Below are 16,815 nucleotides of genomic sequence, written 5' to 3'. Positions count from 1 at the left end.
ACCAACATACACCAAATAACATAACCTTGAATACACACAACATGGCCAAGAAGACAGCTGCCAGCAAGGGGCGGACGGCCCGTCCTCCACAAAAACCACTGAGACCCTTCCCCATCTCCCACCACCCGCCTACTTACGTTGCCATCTCCTGCAACCTAACCAACTACCAACCACAACCGGGCGATGGGCCGGCGGAGTGCATCGACATGGGTGTGGCCGTGTTCCGCGGCGAACCGCCCTTTTACAGCTACGAGCGAGCCGACACCTCTTTGCCTGCCTTGATGAAGCAGGCGGAGTGCTACCATGTCATCAACAAGAAGCACCGCAAGGCCCAAGAGGCCTCTGAGACGGGCAATGACACACTATACACGAGCCTCTACGCCAAGAGCCAAATCCTCGAGGACGAGGACGAGATGAAAGACTGGCTATGGCAGCTCCTGCAAGACAGCCGGAAGATCCGCGACAACACCCCAACCTGGCCGGGGGCCAAGTGCCTCGAGGCCAACCGGGAGCAGATCCGCCTAAGCCACGGCGCGACATGGGGCGCGACGCCGCCGGCGGGCAGCCAGGAGGCGACGGAGAAGGTGCGCAACCTGGTGCTGATGGACTGGGGCGCGGCGGGGACCGACAAGCTGCTGCAGCGGTGGGGGACGCTCGGCGACGACCGGCTGCGCGTCAGGGAGGGCAACCGCGTGCAGTTCTGGGACCTGCGGCAGTGGGACCGCGTGGCCGCGCTGGCGCCGAACCCGTGCGCCGAGCCTCGCGACTTCACCGCGGCGCTGAGGGCGTTGGGGGTCGTGTACCACCGCTTCGAGGCCGGGGGGCAGCGGAGCCGAGACGTGCGGGGAAACGCGGGGAACGACGCGTGTTTGAAGCTGGGCATCTTCTTTTCGTTTTTCGCCATGACCGCGGAGGAGGAGGCGGGGATCATGCTGATGGGGCAGCCGCTGGATCGAGATTATTTCTTGTTCAAGTATGACGCTGAGACACTCAAGGCGAACCAGGGATTGGCAAATTTGGCGGAGTAGGCGTTGATGCTATCCTGGTGGGATATACGACATGGTAGGATCTGGCGGGAGCAGCGTTCTCGCCATGAAGATGAGACTGGGGAGGGGATGGTTCTATATGGTGAAAATATCAGCACCATCTAGCTGACCTGAAAGGCAGCACGTTCGAAACTTCGGGAAATTTGACTCCTTGAGTAACACTTGAGGGGGCATGATGGAGAAGCACCAAAAGGGGCACATTGTATTTCCTAGCCAAAGAAGCCAGCTTATGGTTTAGCTAGTGTGAAGGATAGGCACTTGGGAAGGTGAATGTACGATTAAGTATTGTTGGGTATGGAGGTCATGGAGCACGTTTCTTGATAGCATTTGGAATATATAATGCATCGAGACAATCAGGTGACCCTTATAAGCAAACAATAGCTTGTGGCTTCAGCAATTTATCATTTTGGTTTCTTCAATTTGCTGCTTTCTTTAGCAGTCTGACGTACATGGAACGCAACAGCTTTTCCCATTGGCTTAACGCCCTCTTGTCTGTCCGAATCAAATCGTGGATGATGACTGCTAAATGCCAACCCACGGACTGCCCTTGGTGTCGTCATGTAGAACCGGCGCTGGGGTATCAAGATTGTGCCCTATTCTGGCGAATCGTTTTCGTAACTCCACTCGTAGCCAAGTCACGTCGCTCATTTGTCGCGGTCACCGCCACCGATGCGCTCGAGGGCTTCCAGCATCACGACCGAGTTTCCACGGATAACCTGCGCAGTCAGAATGTCAGCGGGTGTGTCTCACGTAGCAACAGTTCGATATGTCAGGGAGTACGTACTACCATGCCTAATGTCTCCTTGTTGCCGTTCTCCTTCTCCTCGACAGCGTTGTCCAGAACAATATTCAGGAAGACCTGGGCGTCCCCAAGTTAGCATCAGTTCGACTAGAGGGCGAGAGACGGATGTCGTATCGAAGGGCAAGAGGGATCGCGACGTACATCGTAGCCTCGGAGGATACCGATCACCTTGCGGCTGCCGTTCAACTGGACAAACAGCCTCTTGTCGAGGTACTGGAGTAGAGAGGTTAGCTCCTGCGGCAGTTCGCCAGTGGGCATCTTGCGAGCACCAACCTTCTTGAGTTCTGGCTGAGCAGGGGCCATTGTAGCGTCGTGTAATGAAAGTGGTCGGAAGAGAAAGAATCAATCGTGGTCGAACACCAAACCAAGAACGTCGCTGGCTGGTATGTGTTGGTTGGATGTTGGAGCTGGTCGATTGGCTAATAATTGCAAGGCTTCAATTCCCATCCCACTGGAGACCGCTTGGAGGCTAGAGACTGAAGCTCGCGCCTCAGCCTACGCGCAGGTCGATAAGCTTAAATCTTATCGATAAACAGCTTGCCCAAGCCAGTGGAACCGATAAGGAAAGTGACCCGGCTTCAATCACTTCCAACCTCACATTACCGTTCTTGTTGTTGTCGCAAGAGATAATAAAACTGGTGTAATTATTTACCTTACCGGTTGCCTTATTGTGTCAAAATGTTCGGCTCAAAGCGGAAAGTGGCCCGCAAGATCACGGTGCAAGACGACGACGACGAACAAACAACACAAAGCACCAATGACACCATAGCGCAAGACATCACCCCCGAAGAGCCGCCCCCTCTGCAGGCGTCGTTCAAGTCCAGGAAACCCGCAAAGCAATCCGCACTCCGGAAAAGCACCAACATTGCTGACGATGAGTCTACCGATAACCAACCGAAAGACTCGACAGAAGACGACGAAGATGGTGGCGGTGCTTCTTTGCGAATTCGACCGTCACTGGGCGGACGCGGTGGCTCATCCAAATTGAAGAAGCGCGGCTCGAGCTCTCGACTATCCTTTGGCCCCAGCGCAGCTACTACAGGAGATGACGACGATGGCGATTCTATAATGCTCGGGGGCACCAGTCTGCCGTATACACCAAAGAAGGCCAACCCGCTCGCTGTTGCCGCGACGGAGAACAGCGCCTACAAGAAGGGCATCACCAAAAACAGCCGGCTACCCCTGCGATCCATGGAGACGGACGAAGACCGGCCTCGGTACAGTAAGGAGTACCTGTCCGAACTACAAAACTCGACGCCCAATACACCCGCCAACCTGACCGCGGAGGACGACGACGTCGAGATGTCGCTCGACCCCTCGGAGCTCGAAGGCGCCACGGTGGTCGACACCACGATGACGACCGCCGATGCAGCATTCATACCCCAGCCCACGGCCGTCTTGACCGACGCCGAGATCCTCGAGAAGAAGGCGCGGCGGTCGCGGCTCGCCGCGCAAGCCCAAGCCGGCGGCGACGACTTCATCTCGCTGGACGACGACGAGCGGGGCGCGGGCGACTCGTACCTGGCGGTGCTGTCGCGCAAGCCGGCCGAGTCGACCCTCTCGGCCAAAAGAAGGAGAAGCGGCTGGTGGCGGACGACAACCTCGACGACGACGACTCGTTCTTCGTCGAGGACGGGGGCCTGTCGCTGGGCCGCAAGGCGGAGCGCGCCGCGCGGCGCAAGCGGCGCGCCGACATGCAGACGCTGATCGCGTCGGCCGAGGGCGCCGAGGGCGACGACACGAGCGACGACAGCGAGGCCGAGCGCCGCGCCGCGTACGAGTCGGCGCAGACGCGCGCCGGCATGGACGGGCTCGCCGAGGAGCGCGAGCAGCAGCGCCGTCGGCTCGGGGCGGACGGGCGCGCGCTGCAGGTGCCACCCAAAATCACGCCGCTGCCCGACCTCAGCGTGCTGGTGGAGGACTTCAAGGCCAAGATGGGGCGGAAGCAGCTGGAGCTGCAGCGGATGCGGGCGCACATCAGCGAGCTGCGGACGGAGCGGGAGGGGATCGAGAGGAGGGAGCCCGAGGTCCAGAAGCTGCTGAACGACGCTGGGGAACGCTACAAGGCTTTGATGGGCGGGCCGACGGGTACGGCGGCAGAAGGAAGCGAGGGGGCTCAGCAGGAGAACACGGGCGACAGCGTTGCTGCCGCGAAGTCCTTGCTGGAGCAGGCGAGACCTGCCGATACTCCCGGACGGGGACTAGAAAGTTTGGGAGCTACGCCGGTGAGAACGGCAGATCAGATGGAGATGTAACATGATAGAATGAGCACATAAAGAGATACCCCTATTGCAATCGACAAAACGTCAAGAGTCTAGCGAAATCAGTTGCATTGTCTTCGAGTTGCTCAAAAAATGAAATACATAAGTAATTTAAAAGGTGCAGCCTGTTGCGCACCCGTCCCGGTATCCGTACAGTTTATGATACACTACCCTTATAGATAGAAAGGGGGCAGCTTTAAAAAACAGAGTTTGTGATGCTTTCCGCCTCCTCTACACTAGACAGTCGGTCATGCTTCTCTCCCACCATGCTTATCACACCTATTCCAGTCTTCTTGTGTGATACGAAACCAATGCATCTATATTTTCCCTCCATCACGAGTGTCCTTCTTCCACGCTGCTTTACTTGGAACCACCCCGCGAGACGCCGGCGCCGATGACGCCGGGCAGCGGCCCTCGCCGACCTGGAAGAGCAGGTTGATGCAGAAGCCGACGATCGAAACCAGGACGAGGGTGAGACCGGCGAGCAGCCAGAAGGGGGTGCTGATATCCTGCTTGTGGCAGGCGCTGCCGCCCCAGCGGAACAGGCCCCTGGACTTGCCGTCGGCGTCCTTCTCCGTCGTCTCGAGGCAGCGGCACGCGAAGCACGCCTTGCCCGTCTCGGCCTTCCACTTGTTCTCGCACATGCCGTGGCCCGTGCAGTTGTTGGTCGCCGTGTTGCACGCGTTCTGCGTCGTGAAGCACGCCGGCAGCAGGCCGCCCTTCTTGTTCTTGCCGTCCTTGAACGGGTGCGGGTTCGAGGGCGAAGTGCCCAGGGTCTTGCTCTTGGGCTTGTCGTTCTTGTCGGCGGCGGCGGCGGCGAAGGTGGGCTTCGTGGTCGCGACGGTCTGCTTGTCGGTCAGGACGACTTCGGTCTTGAGGTCGCGGCGGCGCAGCTCCTCGGAAGAGCCGGCGGCCTGCGCGGACGGGTGGATGAGGATCAGGGTCTCCATCTTGCCGCTCTGGGCGAGCGACTGCAGCGACTTCAGGTTCTTGGCGAGGGCGGCGGCGGAGGTCGACTTGGCGTCCTTGGACAGGTCAATCTCGAGGTACTGGGTCCGCGAGACGCCCTGCCAGCATGCGTCCTTGGCGGGATCAATGGCGTCCTCGAACTTGCACTTGTTGGTGTTGTAGCGGCTCGCCGACGGGAAGTAGTTCAGGGCCGAGGGGGAGGTGAAGGACGGCGAGGAGGAAGCGCCCAGCGCCTTCTTCAGGGCCTTGGTGTTGGCGGCGTCGACGCCCTTGTAGAGAAGGACGAGCTGATGGGCGGCGGCGCTGTCGTCGTCACCGAACAGCTTGGCCGACGGCTTGCCGAACCGGTTCATCACATCGTAGTCGGCTTCGGGAATGTCCTGCGATAGCCTGTCGTCGGAAGACAGGCGGCTGGAGAGGATGGCCTGGACGGCGTTGGAGGAGATGGAGGGTGATGATGATGATGCGTCCTTAGATGGCCGCGACTCGCGCAGGATGTAGGCTTCGGTGGACGGTTGCGATGCAGCTGTGTCGGCGACGGCTAAGCCAGCAAAAGCCGGGACCAGGAAGTTGGAGAACTTCATCTTGGGGTAATGAAGCTAGAGGAGATACCGACAGGTTTGATGGAGCGTGGCTGTCGGTATAGCACGTTTTATTCTACTCAGATTGGTTGATAACTGAGAACAACAACCTCAATCAAAGCAAGCTGCTGCAGACGTCAGGTCGGCTGGATGGTATGGAGCTTCATGTGCCAGCCATGCAATCAATCCACGCATCAGCCACACTCGCAGCTCGCTGGGTTTGGTGGCACAGACCTCCCTAACTAGCGACACTGTGTTTAGGTACCGTGCATTGTAGTCATTCCAACGTTGTGTCTAGAAGTCACCACCCACCTCCAATATCAGCAGCCAACAGCCCAAGTCCAGGTAAACTCCAGGCCGAACAGGCGCTACTGACAAGGGTCTTCCTGACCCTTTCTTTCTTTTCCGTTGTCACCGGCCCGTCGGCGGCGAAAGACGAGACCAGGACGTTTGCTGGATGCACCCGATCGAGGCTTCTGGCTTGACCAACAAGAATTGGCAATCAAATCTACGCCCAATTTCTTCCTTTCATTTGTGATATTGTTTCGCTCTCCCTTTGCATTCATTCGCATCTGCTTCATTCTTGTACAACTTCTTTTGGGCAACGTCATTTTTGGCTCTTGTTCCCCACCCATCTCAAAGACACAAGCCAAGGCTTAGCAAGCATTGCCTGGCGCACGACAACTCTACGCACATATCGACCCGACTTCGCACCGCCAGCCCGTCGACCGAGTTCGCTCCCTCCCATCTGCCCGGCCGCCATCGAGGCGTGCCACCCGGAATCGCCCAATATGCTGGGACTCTTTCGATCGCGACAGAGCCTCAGGGCGCTCGGCTCGCACATATCCAAAGTCAAGACTGGCCCGGAACCCGAGACGATACGCCTGCAACGGGTCAAAATAGGACGGAAATTGTTCAAGCCATGGCACTTTTTCGGCGCATGCATGGCCTACTATGTCGCCTATAACATATATACCACAACCACGGGGGCCTGCTCAACAAGCTGCTCGAGAAAGAGGTCGCCAGCATGTCGCCCCAGGAGCGCAAGCAACTTAAGAAGGAGCTGGAGGAAGACGAGTCTGACCCGTTTACTATCCCGTTACCATTAACGACCCAGATGGTACAGCCGCCGCCGTACAAAGGCTCCGATCCGGAATGGAAGATGTTTATCAAAATAGCCAAGGATCAGGATGCGATGGATAACATCAGGAAGACTCTTGCCGAGTCGGCCCGCATGGCGATCGCAAACCACCCGCAACTGAAACGGTTCGGCCGAGATCTGAAGGTACGGAAGTACTGGCTCGACTTTCATTTCCCGTACCGGCCGCCACCTACCTTTGAGAGACAAGTGTAAGTTCTAGCGATTCCTCCTATCGGTACCGAGTGGGTTCGTATTGGGGTGTGATGTTGACGTACAATTGGGTTTAGGATTGAGTTCGGTGACGAAGGCATTGCTATCGCTACAGAAGAGATCGATTCAACTTTGGCGTTGAGACTGAAGAATGTTTTGTGGCCGAAGGCCTTGACTTTGTCCACTTGGGCATTTACCACCGAGCTATGCAAGCAGAACTTCAATTCTATAACCAATTACTTCGGGCTCGAGGCCCAGTCGCGCGGCGCCCCGACAGATGCTCCACCAACCCTAGATACCCCCTTGGAAAAAATCCGCAAGCAGCTCGCCAAGGCGCAACCCAAAGCGCCCGACGCCTCCCCCAAGACGCAATCGGTGGACGGACCCGAAACTGCGTCATCTACTTCCATGCCGCCACCCTCGGCGTCATCTCCGCCTTCATCCACGACCTCCCCGAGCCCAGTGGACCCGGGCCCAAGGCGGGCGGCGCGGGTTCGGACAAAGCGCCGCCGCGCGCGCGGGATGTCTACGGCGTCCGGCTGATGGCGGAGCACACCAGTGGCCCGTGGCAGAGCTTCAAGAAAAAGTTCGGGCAGAGCTGGAAGCCGGCGGGCAACCTGCCGCCGCGGGGCTCTATCGGAGTCAGTGGCATGGTCGAGGTCGTCGGCCCGAAGACGATACTGACGGTCGAGGTCACGGCCTTCTGGGACCCGCAGGAGAACAGGTTCGACCCTAAGACGATACACATGAAGCTCAAGCCCATCCGGTTCAGGCATCAGGCCCCGATGCAATAAGAGCTGCGCCTGAAATTCTGCATCGTTCTTTTGTTTTCTTCAGCGACGGACTCGTTATAAGATCGGTTTAGGAGGTATAGGGGAATTAGCCGAGGAAGATAGGCCCGCAACAGCGATCTAAAGGGGGGATTATCCCGCCACCCACCCATACTACACAGTTGATGACAGGCGTACTGGGTATTATTCAGATATGTGCTTTAGGAGGGGATGACGGCGACAAAGTCTCCCCGCGTTCGCACATGATACCACCACAGCATCACATTCTATAAAAGCGGCGTTTCCTTTTCTGTTTTTCTCTTCCCCTCGCTCCCTCGAGAGACAAGATGTAGACTTGCGGTCTTTGTTTACGATTGGAGGGTTTCCATTAGCAAGCGGGTTTGGCTTTTGGAGGGGTGTTGCTGTCGTATGGAGGGAGAAGACCGATGATACCATAGAGGTTTGCAATACACATTTGCCAATTACAGACTCATTTGCTCACTATGGCAGTTACGTGTCATTTCTTCGTGTGTTCGCAAGTCCTTTTCGCTCATTCTCTCTATTCGTGCCAGATCATCCAAGCAGGGACGAAACAGCCTCCATGCGCCAAGAATGTCCGACTATGTTTATGATTGGTTGGTCAATAGATGACTGCAGGGAAATAGCTCCCGATCGTCACCATTTGCGATCGTGAGGGTCGATGGTTCGGTTTGCCTGGCTGCCTGGGTTGCCCCAAGGCAGAATTATCTGCTCCATTTGCCAAACCATCACATAAGTGACTTGGAAGGTGTGCCAATTCCTACCCTTTTTTTGGGCCGGCAGCCAATGGAGTGCAGGCCAACACCGAGTTGTCACGAGCAGGGCAGAACCGACAATTGAATGGAATGGTCGATCCGTGTCTGATAATCTCTCTGCCCCGCATTCGACATGCAGAACATGAGCATGAGTATGCCTTTCCAATCGGGCACCCAAGGCAGACAGACTGACCGCCGGGCTTTCCATTGCCACTTCACAAGGCAAACTGCTGCACCTTGCCACCAAGCAGGCTACGAGGCAGCGAGATACCCCTAGTACTGTTCCAGATTGCAATCGCAGCAAGCCATGCAATGGCAATTGCTAAGGGCCAATAGCTAGCTGTCATCACTGCCTTCTGGTCTTGATGGTCTTGGTCATGATGGCATTGGGCGGGGAAGCTGGGTTAGCCCGTGGGTTACACAGCAGCTGCTTGGCTTCGAGAATGGGTGGTCGATGGGGACATTTATGAAGAGGCTCGCCATCTTCGCTGGATCAATCGAGGTCGCATACTGGTTTTGGTACTGAGGCACTAGCCTTCAGTTTGTCTGTTTCTATAGCTGTCATCCAGAAGCCTTCACCACTTATCTGGTCGTCAGTTTCTTCCCCTGATACTGGAAGCACGACCTCATCCACCACAGCGTGCGTGGGTGAGCTAGCTTCTAGGTTGCTTCGTAATTCTCGCCTTGTATCTCTCTCATCTTCTTTCGTTTGGCCTACTTCCCATTTCCGTCCCTGATCATGGCGGATCCGCTGTCTATCGCTTCTGGCATTGCCGGCCTGGTCACATTGGCAGATATTGTGTTCGATCGGCTCATGAAGTACGCCAAGTCTGTCAAGAATGCGGAGAAGGAGATTCGAAGACTGGCCAACGAAGTCATCCAGCTTGATGGCACGCTTACCAGCTTGTCAAAGCTCGCCGATGCTCTCCAAAACGGAACGTTCGACGGCAGATTCCGCATACACCACATTCAGGCATGCAACGATACCCTGCAAGAGATTCTGGCAGCATTGAACAAATACGACAGCAGCATAGCACTCAGAAATGCCATGTGGCCATTCACGACGCGACGTATCGAGGAATTTATCAAAGACTTGTCTCGACACAAGGACACCATAACGTTTGCGTTATCTGCCGATTCCATGGAAGCTATGTTACAGCTCCTGGGGCAAGGTAAAGCGCACACTGAGAAAATTATCGACGCAATCAAGGATAACACCAAGATCACCAGTCGTATTCACGAAGACATGGAGCGACGCGAGGTCCTAGACTATTACCTCCAGTCAAATCCCCAGAGTAACTACGACATGAGTCTTCGATTGCGCCACTCGGGGACAGGTCTATGGCTGACGCGACTTCCTGAATTCCAGAACTGGCTATCAGCGCCCAACTCAAAACTCTGGCTAAAAGGCATACCGGGCGCCGGGAAAACTGTGCTAGCTGGTGTAGTCATTGAAGAGGCTCTGAACAGGAGCACGGAGTCCACCGCATCGGTATTCTTCTTCTGCGACTACAAGAACGAGGATACGCACAAACCAGAGATAATTCTCAGAGCTCTGATATACCAGCTTGCCATCCAGAAAGAAGAGGCTTACACCAAACTTGAGCAACACCACCGGTATCATAACTCTCAAGGCGGTTTGCCTAAGGCACTAAGTATCGATTCGCTGTGCAGCGTCCTGCAACAGATGATCAAGCTATACGATAGTGTGTTTCTGATTGTCGACGGCATTGATGAGTGCGGCGAATACGCAGAGGATGTACTCGAGACCTTGACTGCAATCCCGGAGGCAACTCATAATGTATCGATGGCCTTGCTCAGCCGGGATGAAGACAATATTCGAGAGTTTCTTGAAGGGATCTGCGTACCTATTGAGATTGCTGCTCATAAGGAAGATGTGTCCGAATACGTCAGAGCACAGCTCGCGGATAGGATCCGAAGACGGAAATTACGCCTCGACGACCCGGGGCTCAAAGAAGAGATACTCGAAAGATTGGTGGAAGGTGCCAAGGGAATGTAAGTTATACTACCGTCTTGTTGTTTTCCTTGTATATCATTGACCCGCTGACTTTTATCTCCAGGTTTCGATGGGTTGCCTGTCAACTGGACCACCTCGCCGAGTGCGACTCGGACCAACAGTGCCGCGACGCACTTGACACCTTGCCCCCGACCCTTGATGAAACCTATCTTCGCATTCTGCAAAGGATTCCTAAATCCAAAGCACAAATGGTCGGGTTGGCTCTCAACTGTATTGCATACGCATGGAGACCTCTCACAATTATCCAGTTGAGGGAGCTACTTTCGGTTCCGAGCGCAGGCAATACGTTGAAGCCGAGTGCCATCATACGAGAAAGCTCCATCACGAAGTATTGCAGCAGCCTTTTGCGAAAATCGACGGATGGGTCTGTGTTGGAATTCTCTCATTTCTCGGTCTTGGAGTTCCTCGAGGGTAGCTTGACCGAGAGATCAGATCTGGAAGAATTCTACGTTTCGAAATCTCGCGCCGAAGTTTTGATGACGATCGAATACTTGAAATATCTCCAACTTGACAATTTCAAGGACATTCCTTCGGGTACTGAGAATATCCTTGCACACATGGAGGAATTGGGCAACAAATTCTCGCTACATCGACTCGCAGCAACCGATTGGATATTTTATGTGTACTCACATTGGGAGAATCCGGAAATTGTTTCTTTCGCAGAGTCTCTCTTTAGCCCCGCTAGGACGACAACATACACAATTTGGGCATTGGCTTTTACATTCAATCTTGGTTTCGTGTACTTTGCACCATTCGAAAAGAGAAAAATGCTAGAACTTGTGGCTCATCCAGCCTTCACGCCATTACATATGGCTGCTGCACTCTCGTTCCCGGAGATTTGTCGACATCTACTCAGTCATAACCTCAACCCAAACATCATAAGTCCCGTGGGAAACACAATCCAATGCGCAGTTCAAGGGCTGTGGTCCTTTTATCAACCCGATGATGATGGACTTGTTATCCATGATCTTCTCGACAGTGAAAAGTTTCAGCTACACCTTCATCCACACCTTCATTTTACGAGCTTTGAGTTGCACCCCATTCGAGACATCCTCATATGTTTGCAGCAAGCTGGGGTGACGCTTCAATTTCAGTGTTGCAGCCCGTTCCATGGTTGCGGGATAGTCAACGTGGCATTCCATGTGGCAAGAATTGTCGAGGCGCTGTTCGTGCCTACCACCTTACTCCTAGCCGGCGCAGAACTCATCGAGGAAGACGTCGAAGCCGCAATTAGGTATTTCAACTTCTTTAGAGGGGTATATTACACTCATACTACACCAGAATATTTCTGTGTCAGTCTTCTATCACTTATCAAAGCCCTTGATACTATTGTGGACAAATCCCCTGCCCATCTCCGTCTCCACTCCCTTGCACAGCGGGAAGCCATATATCACCAAGTCAATTTCATATCTGATCTGACAGAGATCGATACGAGGCTTGATATGTCTGAACAAGCCATCGCTGTAGTCAAAGTTGGAAATATCCCAATGTTGAAGTGGATCCTCCAGCAACCTCATGTAGAAGTTGCCAACTTCAAGGGTGAAGATGGGGATTCGCTTCTACATGAGGTAATGGAAGCAACACAGAACAAGTCCACTTTGGAAATCATTGAGCTGCTCCTTGAAGCGGGTTGTGACCCCGAGGCGACCAACGACGCGGGCGAACAGCCGCTGCATCTGTGGTCTCGCTTAAAAGCGCAAGATTTGGCCGTGGGCGATCGAACCGTGCAATTACTCACCGAAAAAGGTTCGAACTGTGCATACCAGAACCTCGAAGGCAAGAATATTATGCATTTGGTGGCCATATACCCGGATCAACTCCAGATCATCCTCAAACATCAGAAGGCTGAAAGCGTCACAAGTGCGATGGAATCTGCCGACGCAGAAGGTTGCACACCGTTTATTAGTTCGCTTCGATACTATAATCTGCCATCTGCAACCATTATGATGGAGAATATCGAATTTACTCCTGCAATGGTGAAAGGTCCTACGTGGCCCCTTGCACTTGCCCTCCGCGCTAACTCACAGGAAATATTTGATTTCTTACTCAACTCAAACCTCGGCATCTCCTCTTATGATGAACAAGGACGCAGTCCTCTCCATTTTTTGACTTCTAAAGCAACTGTTGCTCTTATACTGCGACTCAAAACGCTCTATCCGACTGCTTGCAAGTCGCATGGCGTTGACGGACCACCAATACAGGTTTATCTGGAATCGTGCGTCGAACACGAATACCTTCCGCTTTGGCTTGATCCGCATGACCTTAACGCCATCTTATCCCATCTATATACCAAAGATACCCCTAAATTCTCGATGTGGGAGATATTTGGATCCAAGCTCCTCCCAACCATTCTGGCCTGGCGCTCTTACACGATTTACGAAGAAGCAGTGACATTAATTGGCACGGCTCTACTACAACTTGGTTACTTAGACTCGTACGAGTCGCAAGCCAGAAAATCTGGCCTTTTGCCACTGCTTGAGTGCGTATATCATGCAACTTTCCAGCGGGCTTACCCCTTGACACTCCAAGTCATGCAACAAACCGGATTTTGGTCTGAATTTCGTACATCTCAACCAGCAGTCCGTTTATTGAAACGGACCACGTGCGAAAAAGATTCAGGTATTATGGAGAAATTACTGGAGAAAGGGATCAGCGCTCACCAACGTGTTGATGGCCTTTCTGCAATGGAACAATTCGTTTGCCTACCCCCAGCCACTCTCCTAGCAGCAAAACCAATATTCGAGATACTCCTCAAATACTGGGACAAATCACTAATCAACGAGCCTGGACCTGATGGCTTAGCACTAATACATCTGCCCACGACTGCAAGCGAGTGGATGGTGGACTTACTGGTCGAGCAGGGTGCCAATCCAGACTTATATACCAACGACTTCGAAAGACATCCTGCCCTTGTCCACCATTTGTCCAACAGTCGATTCGAATATGCGTCCGCGCTTCTCAACAATGGTGCGGATCCGTGTAAAGCAAACCCCGCTGGTTGGAATGCGATATGCGTTGCCTCGTACGGAGGCTCAGCTCAGTGCTTGGAGCAAATATATCACGCCGATGAACTTGAAAAAGAGTTGATTGGAAACATACCTGCACATTATTTCACATGAACAGTATACCATTTGGAGGCGTGAACGGACTTCACCTTGCGGCCCATGGTGGACAAGTCGCAGTACTAAAGTTCTACGCAGAACATGGTCTGTTGCGAGACTTCGACTGTGCATGTGATAGTGGACTAAGGCCTCTACACTATGCTGCTATGACAGACAGCCTGAGTGTTCTCAACTTCCTTTGTCGTGAGGGCTGTGACCCCAACGCCAAGAGCAAGGATGGGAGAACAGCTCTACACCTAGCAGCACAATACGGACATTACAAAGCTGCCGATTGCCTCGTACAAGCTGGTTGCACACTGTCACTGGATTCAGCGGGCTTGAGTCCTCTGTTCTACGCCTACCAAAGCAACGATAAGGAATTGATTGAATATCTCCAATCAATGGATTCCGGTTCTATTACCAATGCCCAAGAAGCTCCTCCAACCTTCGCTAGTGCTTGTACATTACAAAGCAAGGCAACCGCGGAAGCACTCGAGGATGCTATCAAGCAAAACAACTTGACTTTATGCCAAGAGCTTCACAAAATGGGCTGCGACCTGGACAATGTTCGGTACAGCTGTGGCGGCTGCTCGCCTTTGATTCAAGCAATCGAGGAGCAGCGGTTCGAGATTATTGAATGGCTGTTAGATCAGCATGTTTCAATGTTAAGGCCTGTTTGTCATTTACGAACAATCTGTTCAACTTTGCATCTCCTCATCAGAATACTGAATTTAAATGATCACCATGCTAAATCAAGGGTTCTGGATAGGCTTTTGCCAAAGGGCTTACAAAACTACATGGAGCAGGGAGGCACGTTGCTTGGAGAATTCCCGGCCTTGATCCATACAATGATCGGCACGAATAGCATTCAGGGGTTAACAATATTGTTGGATCATCTGACACAGAACAAACATCATTACGCGTGAGTTCTCCAACTAAGTGACTTCAGAATGAAGGATACTGACTTTGACAAATTGTTCTAGAAATGTGAACAGCCTTCGCACAGAGGATCTTGTATCTGTGGCTGTTAACGAAGCAGATGGAGTCGGGATTCCACCGCTTCATGTCGCCGCCGAAATAGGGAACGTGTCGACTATTGATCTTTTGCTTGCTAAGGGAGCAAAAATCAACGTTGTTAACCAACGGCAGGAAACATCCCTGTTCCGGGCGATACAGTATAGACAGGTCAATGTCTCCGACGTTGCAATGCACTTGATAGAAAAAGGTGCAGCTATCGATTGTCGTAATTGGAAGAATCGTACGCCCTTGATGGAGGCGAGCAAAAAAGGCCTGTATCAAGTTGTTCAAGGGCTACTCGACGCCGGTGCTGACATGACGGCTGTAGATGAGGACGGCTCCTCTTCACTACACCTTTCCACACGTGCACCAGAAAGTCAAGAAAGCGGGAATTGCGCTACTTTTTCACTACTCATGTCAGAGGGTCTCGATATCCACGCATCAAATCACTATGCGTTGTCAGCTCTTCAATTGGCTGTCATCGAAGGATCTTTTATTTCGGCCCTGCTCAACATGGACATACGTCTTGAGGATAGCAAACCTATTCCTTGGGACGCGGCAGGCTTGCCAAACTGGAAATTTTTTAGCTTTCTTAAACTGGCACGCAGGAAGTACGGGCACAAAGCCTTGGAAAGGTTCGTTAGTCCATCATCTTGCTTATGGAGTCCTTTGTGCTTGGTTGCGGTAAACGGCTCGCTAGCCACGGCGCATGAATTGTTGGATACCGGTGTGCAGTTGGATAGCGAGGGCTGTCCTTCGGGCTCAGCCTTGATTGCAGCTTGCGAAGCCGGGCGGAAATCTTCGGTCATCTTCTTCACGCGACGCGGTGCGGCTCTCACATACTCGAGCTCTTCTGGGTTTCGATCCGCATATATTGCGGCACAGAAGTTCCCGGATATCCTGCAATGGCTTCTGGTCGACCGTTTTACGGATCAAAGCAAGCTCACTGCCGCCCCTAACGACTCAGATGGGCTCGAAGATCGCGCCGAGAACGATCTGCCGTATACGTGGTGCGGCCCTGCAAAGGCCGAGCTTGTCATCACCGGGCGTATGGAACGAAATCCCAAGGAGTCTTCGTTAGCATACTGGACCAGACTGATGGCTGAGAAAAAGAGTTGGAGGGGGAAGGTTGTTCCAACGATTCCGGGGCGCCGGACTACGTGCCCTTTGAATCTGGTACCTCAGGAGCATGTGAGAATTCACCCGGACGGCTATGAAGTGAAGAAGGGCGAAGGTGTTGATGGATAGAAAAGCCGGGTAAGATCGGTCAGGTTTGCGCTGGAGTACGGTTCTTTGTCCCTTTGGAATTATTCTTGCTCTCAATTTGTACTTTTTCATTATCTTTTTCTTGAATTTCCTTGGAAAGTATGACGCATAATGTAAAGATCCAAGCGCATAACGACCAAATCGCATGACGAGCCTGTAGAACAACATATCCAAATATAGTAGGGCCTTAGTGCTTTCTTTGAAACGCGAAGAGGTGTCGACTTGAGATTAAGTACGTAGAATCATATGTTCTGAAGCTGAGTCGACCTCAAGATGGTGTACCTCTCTGACTAGCTGTTGTCGTGCCAGATACCTACTCATATTGACAGTTTGGATAAATATGCCATGATCTGCCAGAGAATGCATGATTTAAATGATCCAGGGTCGGCAGAAGCCTTCAAAGCTGTAGTTGCCTTACGCAGGTTCTCACAAGCATGTCTGTGACTAGATTAAATGCTTATCTTGTGCCGCGCAAGCAAGATATACTCGAGGGCAAGACAGGTCCTTGGGCCGCCTCAGTGGTCTTGTCGGGAAGTGCGATGCGATGCCCACGTTTTAATTATGTAAGGTGGGTAGGGAAACTCTTGTAAGTACATTAGCCTTTCCTAGGGCTGAGATAAACTTGTTCGAGGTGAGTGATATCGATGTCAATTCCTAGTCGTTGGTCATCATCAATAAGCCAAACTTTGACGTAGACAAAACATGATGTAGCGATGCGGGCATATTGATGGTAACCAACAGCGGATCAGATCTTAACTTGGTCTTCGCACATTTATTCCCGTGCCAGATTCATTGATTGACTGACTTTGCAAAGATCTG

The 16,815-nt window shown here is 52.9% G+C and overlaps 6 protein-coding genes across 6 annotated transcripts; 4 read left to right on the top strand and 2 right to left on the bottom strand.

Moving 5' to 3' along the window:
- Nucleotides 1-41: 41 nt before the first annotated feature.
- PG998_008717 (uncharacterized protein) lies at nt 42-1,028 on the top strand (the record flags this gene model as incomplete). The annotated part of the gene is made up of 1 exon (XM_066875533.1): nt 42-1,028. The coding sequence occupies one exon, from the start codon at nt 42-44 to the stop codon at nt 1,026-1,028; it is 987 nt and encodes a 328-aa protein (XP_066731478.1).
- Nucleotides 1,029-1,690: 662 nt separating this feature from the next.
- Nucleotides 1,691-2,151, bottom strand: PG998_008716 (Small nuclear ribonucleoprotein G; the record flags this gene model as incomplete). The annotated part of the gene is made up of 3 exons (XM_066875532.1): nt 1,691-1,762; nt 1,831-1,905; nt 1,990-2,151. The coding sequence occupies 3 exons, from the start codon at nt 2,149-2,151 to the stop codon at nt 1,691-1,693; spliced, it is 309 nt and encodes a 102-aa protein (XP_066731477.1).
- A 375-nt stretch (nt 2,152-2,526) lies between these two features.
- Nucleotides 2,527-4,103, top strand: PG998_008715 (uncharacterized protein; the record flags this gene model as incomplete). The annotated part of the gene is made up of 2 exons (XM_066875531.1): nt 2,527-3,375; nt 3,420-4,103. 2 exons carry the CDS (start codon nt 2,527-2,529, stop codon nt 4,101-4,103), a joined length of 1,533 nt encoding a protein of 510 aa, XP_066731476.1.
- Nucleotides 4,104-4,426: 323 nt separating this feature from the next.
- PG998_008714 (uncharacterized protein) lies at nt 4,427-5,662 on the bottom strand (the record flags this gene model as incomplete). Its single annotated transcript, XM_066875530.1, has 1 exon — nt 4,427-5,662. One exon carries the CDS (start codon nt 5,660-5,662, stop codon nt 4,427-4,429), a length of 1,236 nt encoding a protein of 411 aa, XP_066731475.1.
- A 1,024-nt stretch (nt 5,663-6,686) lies between these two features.
- PG998_008713 (uncharacterized protein) lies at nt 6,687-7,804 on the top strand (the record flags this gene model as incomplete). The annotated part of the gene is made up of 2 exons (XM_066875529.1): nt 6,687-7,009; nt 7,126-7,804. 2 exons carry the CDS (start codon nt 6,687-6,689, stop codon nt 7,802-7,804), a joined length of 1,002 nt encoding a protein of 333 aa, XP_066731474.1.
- Nucleotides 7,805-9,313: 1,509 nt separating this feature from the next.
- Nucleotides 9,314-15,978, top strand: PG998_008712 (uncharacterized protein; the record flags this gene model as incomplete). Its single annotated transcript, XM_066875528.1, has 4 exons — nt 9,314-10,590; nt 10,656-13,694; nt 13,736-14,635; nt 14,709-15,978. 4 exons carry the CDS (start codon nt 9,314-9,316, stop codon nt 15,976-15,978), a joined length of 6,486 nt encoding a protein of 2,161 aa, XP_066731473.1.
- Between the last annotated feature and the right edge of the window lie 837 nt (nt 15,979-16,815).

Source organism: Apiospora kogelbergensis (genome assembly GCF_038363985.1).
Source record: "Apiospora kogelbergensis strain CBS 113332 chromosome Unknown utg000005l_segment0_segment0, whole genome shotgun sequence".
NCBI classification, from domain to species: Eukaryota; Fungi; Ascomycota; class Sordariomycetes; order Amphisphaeriales; family Apiosporaceae; genus Apiospora; species Apiospora kogelbergensis.
This window is presented reverse-complemented; position numbering and strand designations above follow the sequence as displayed.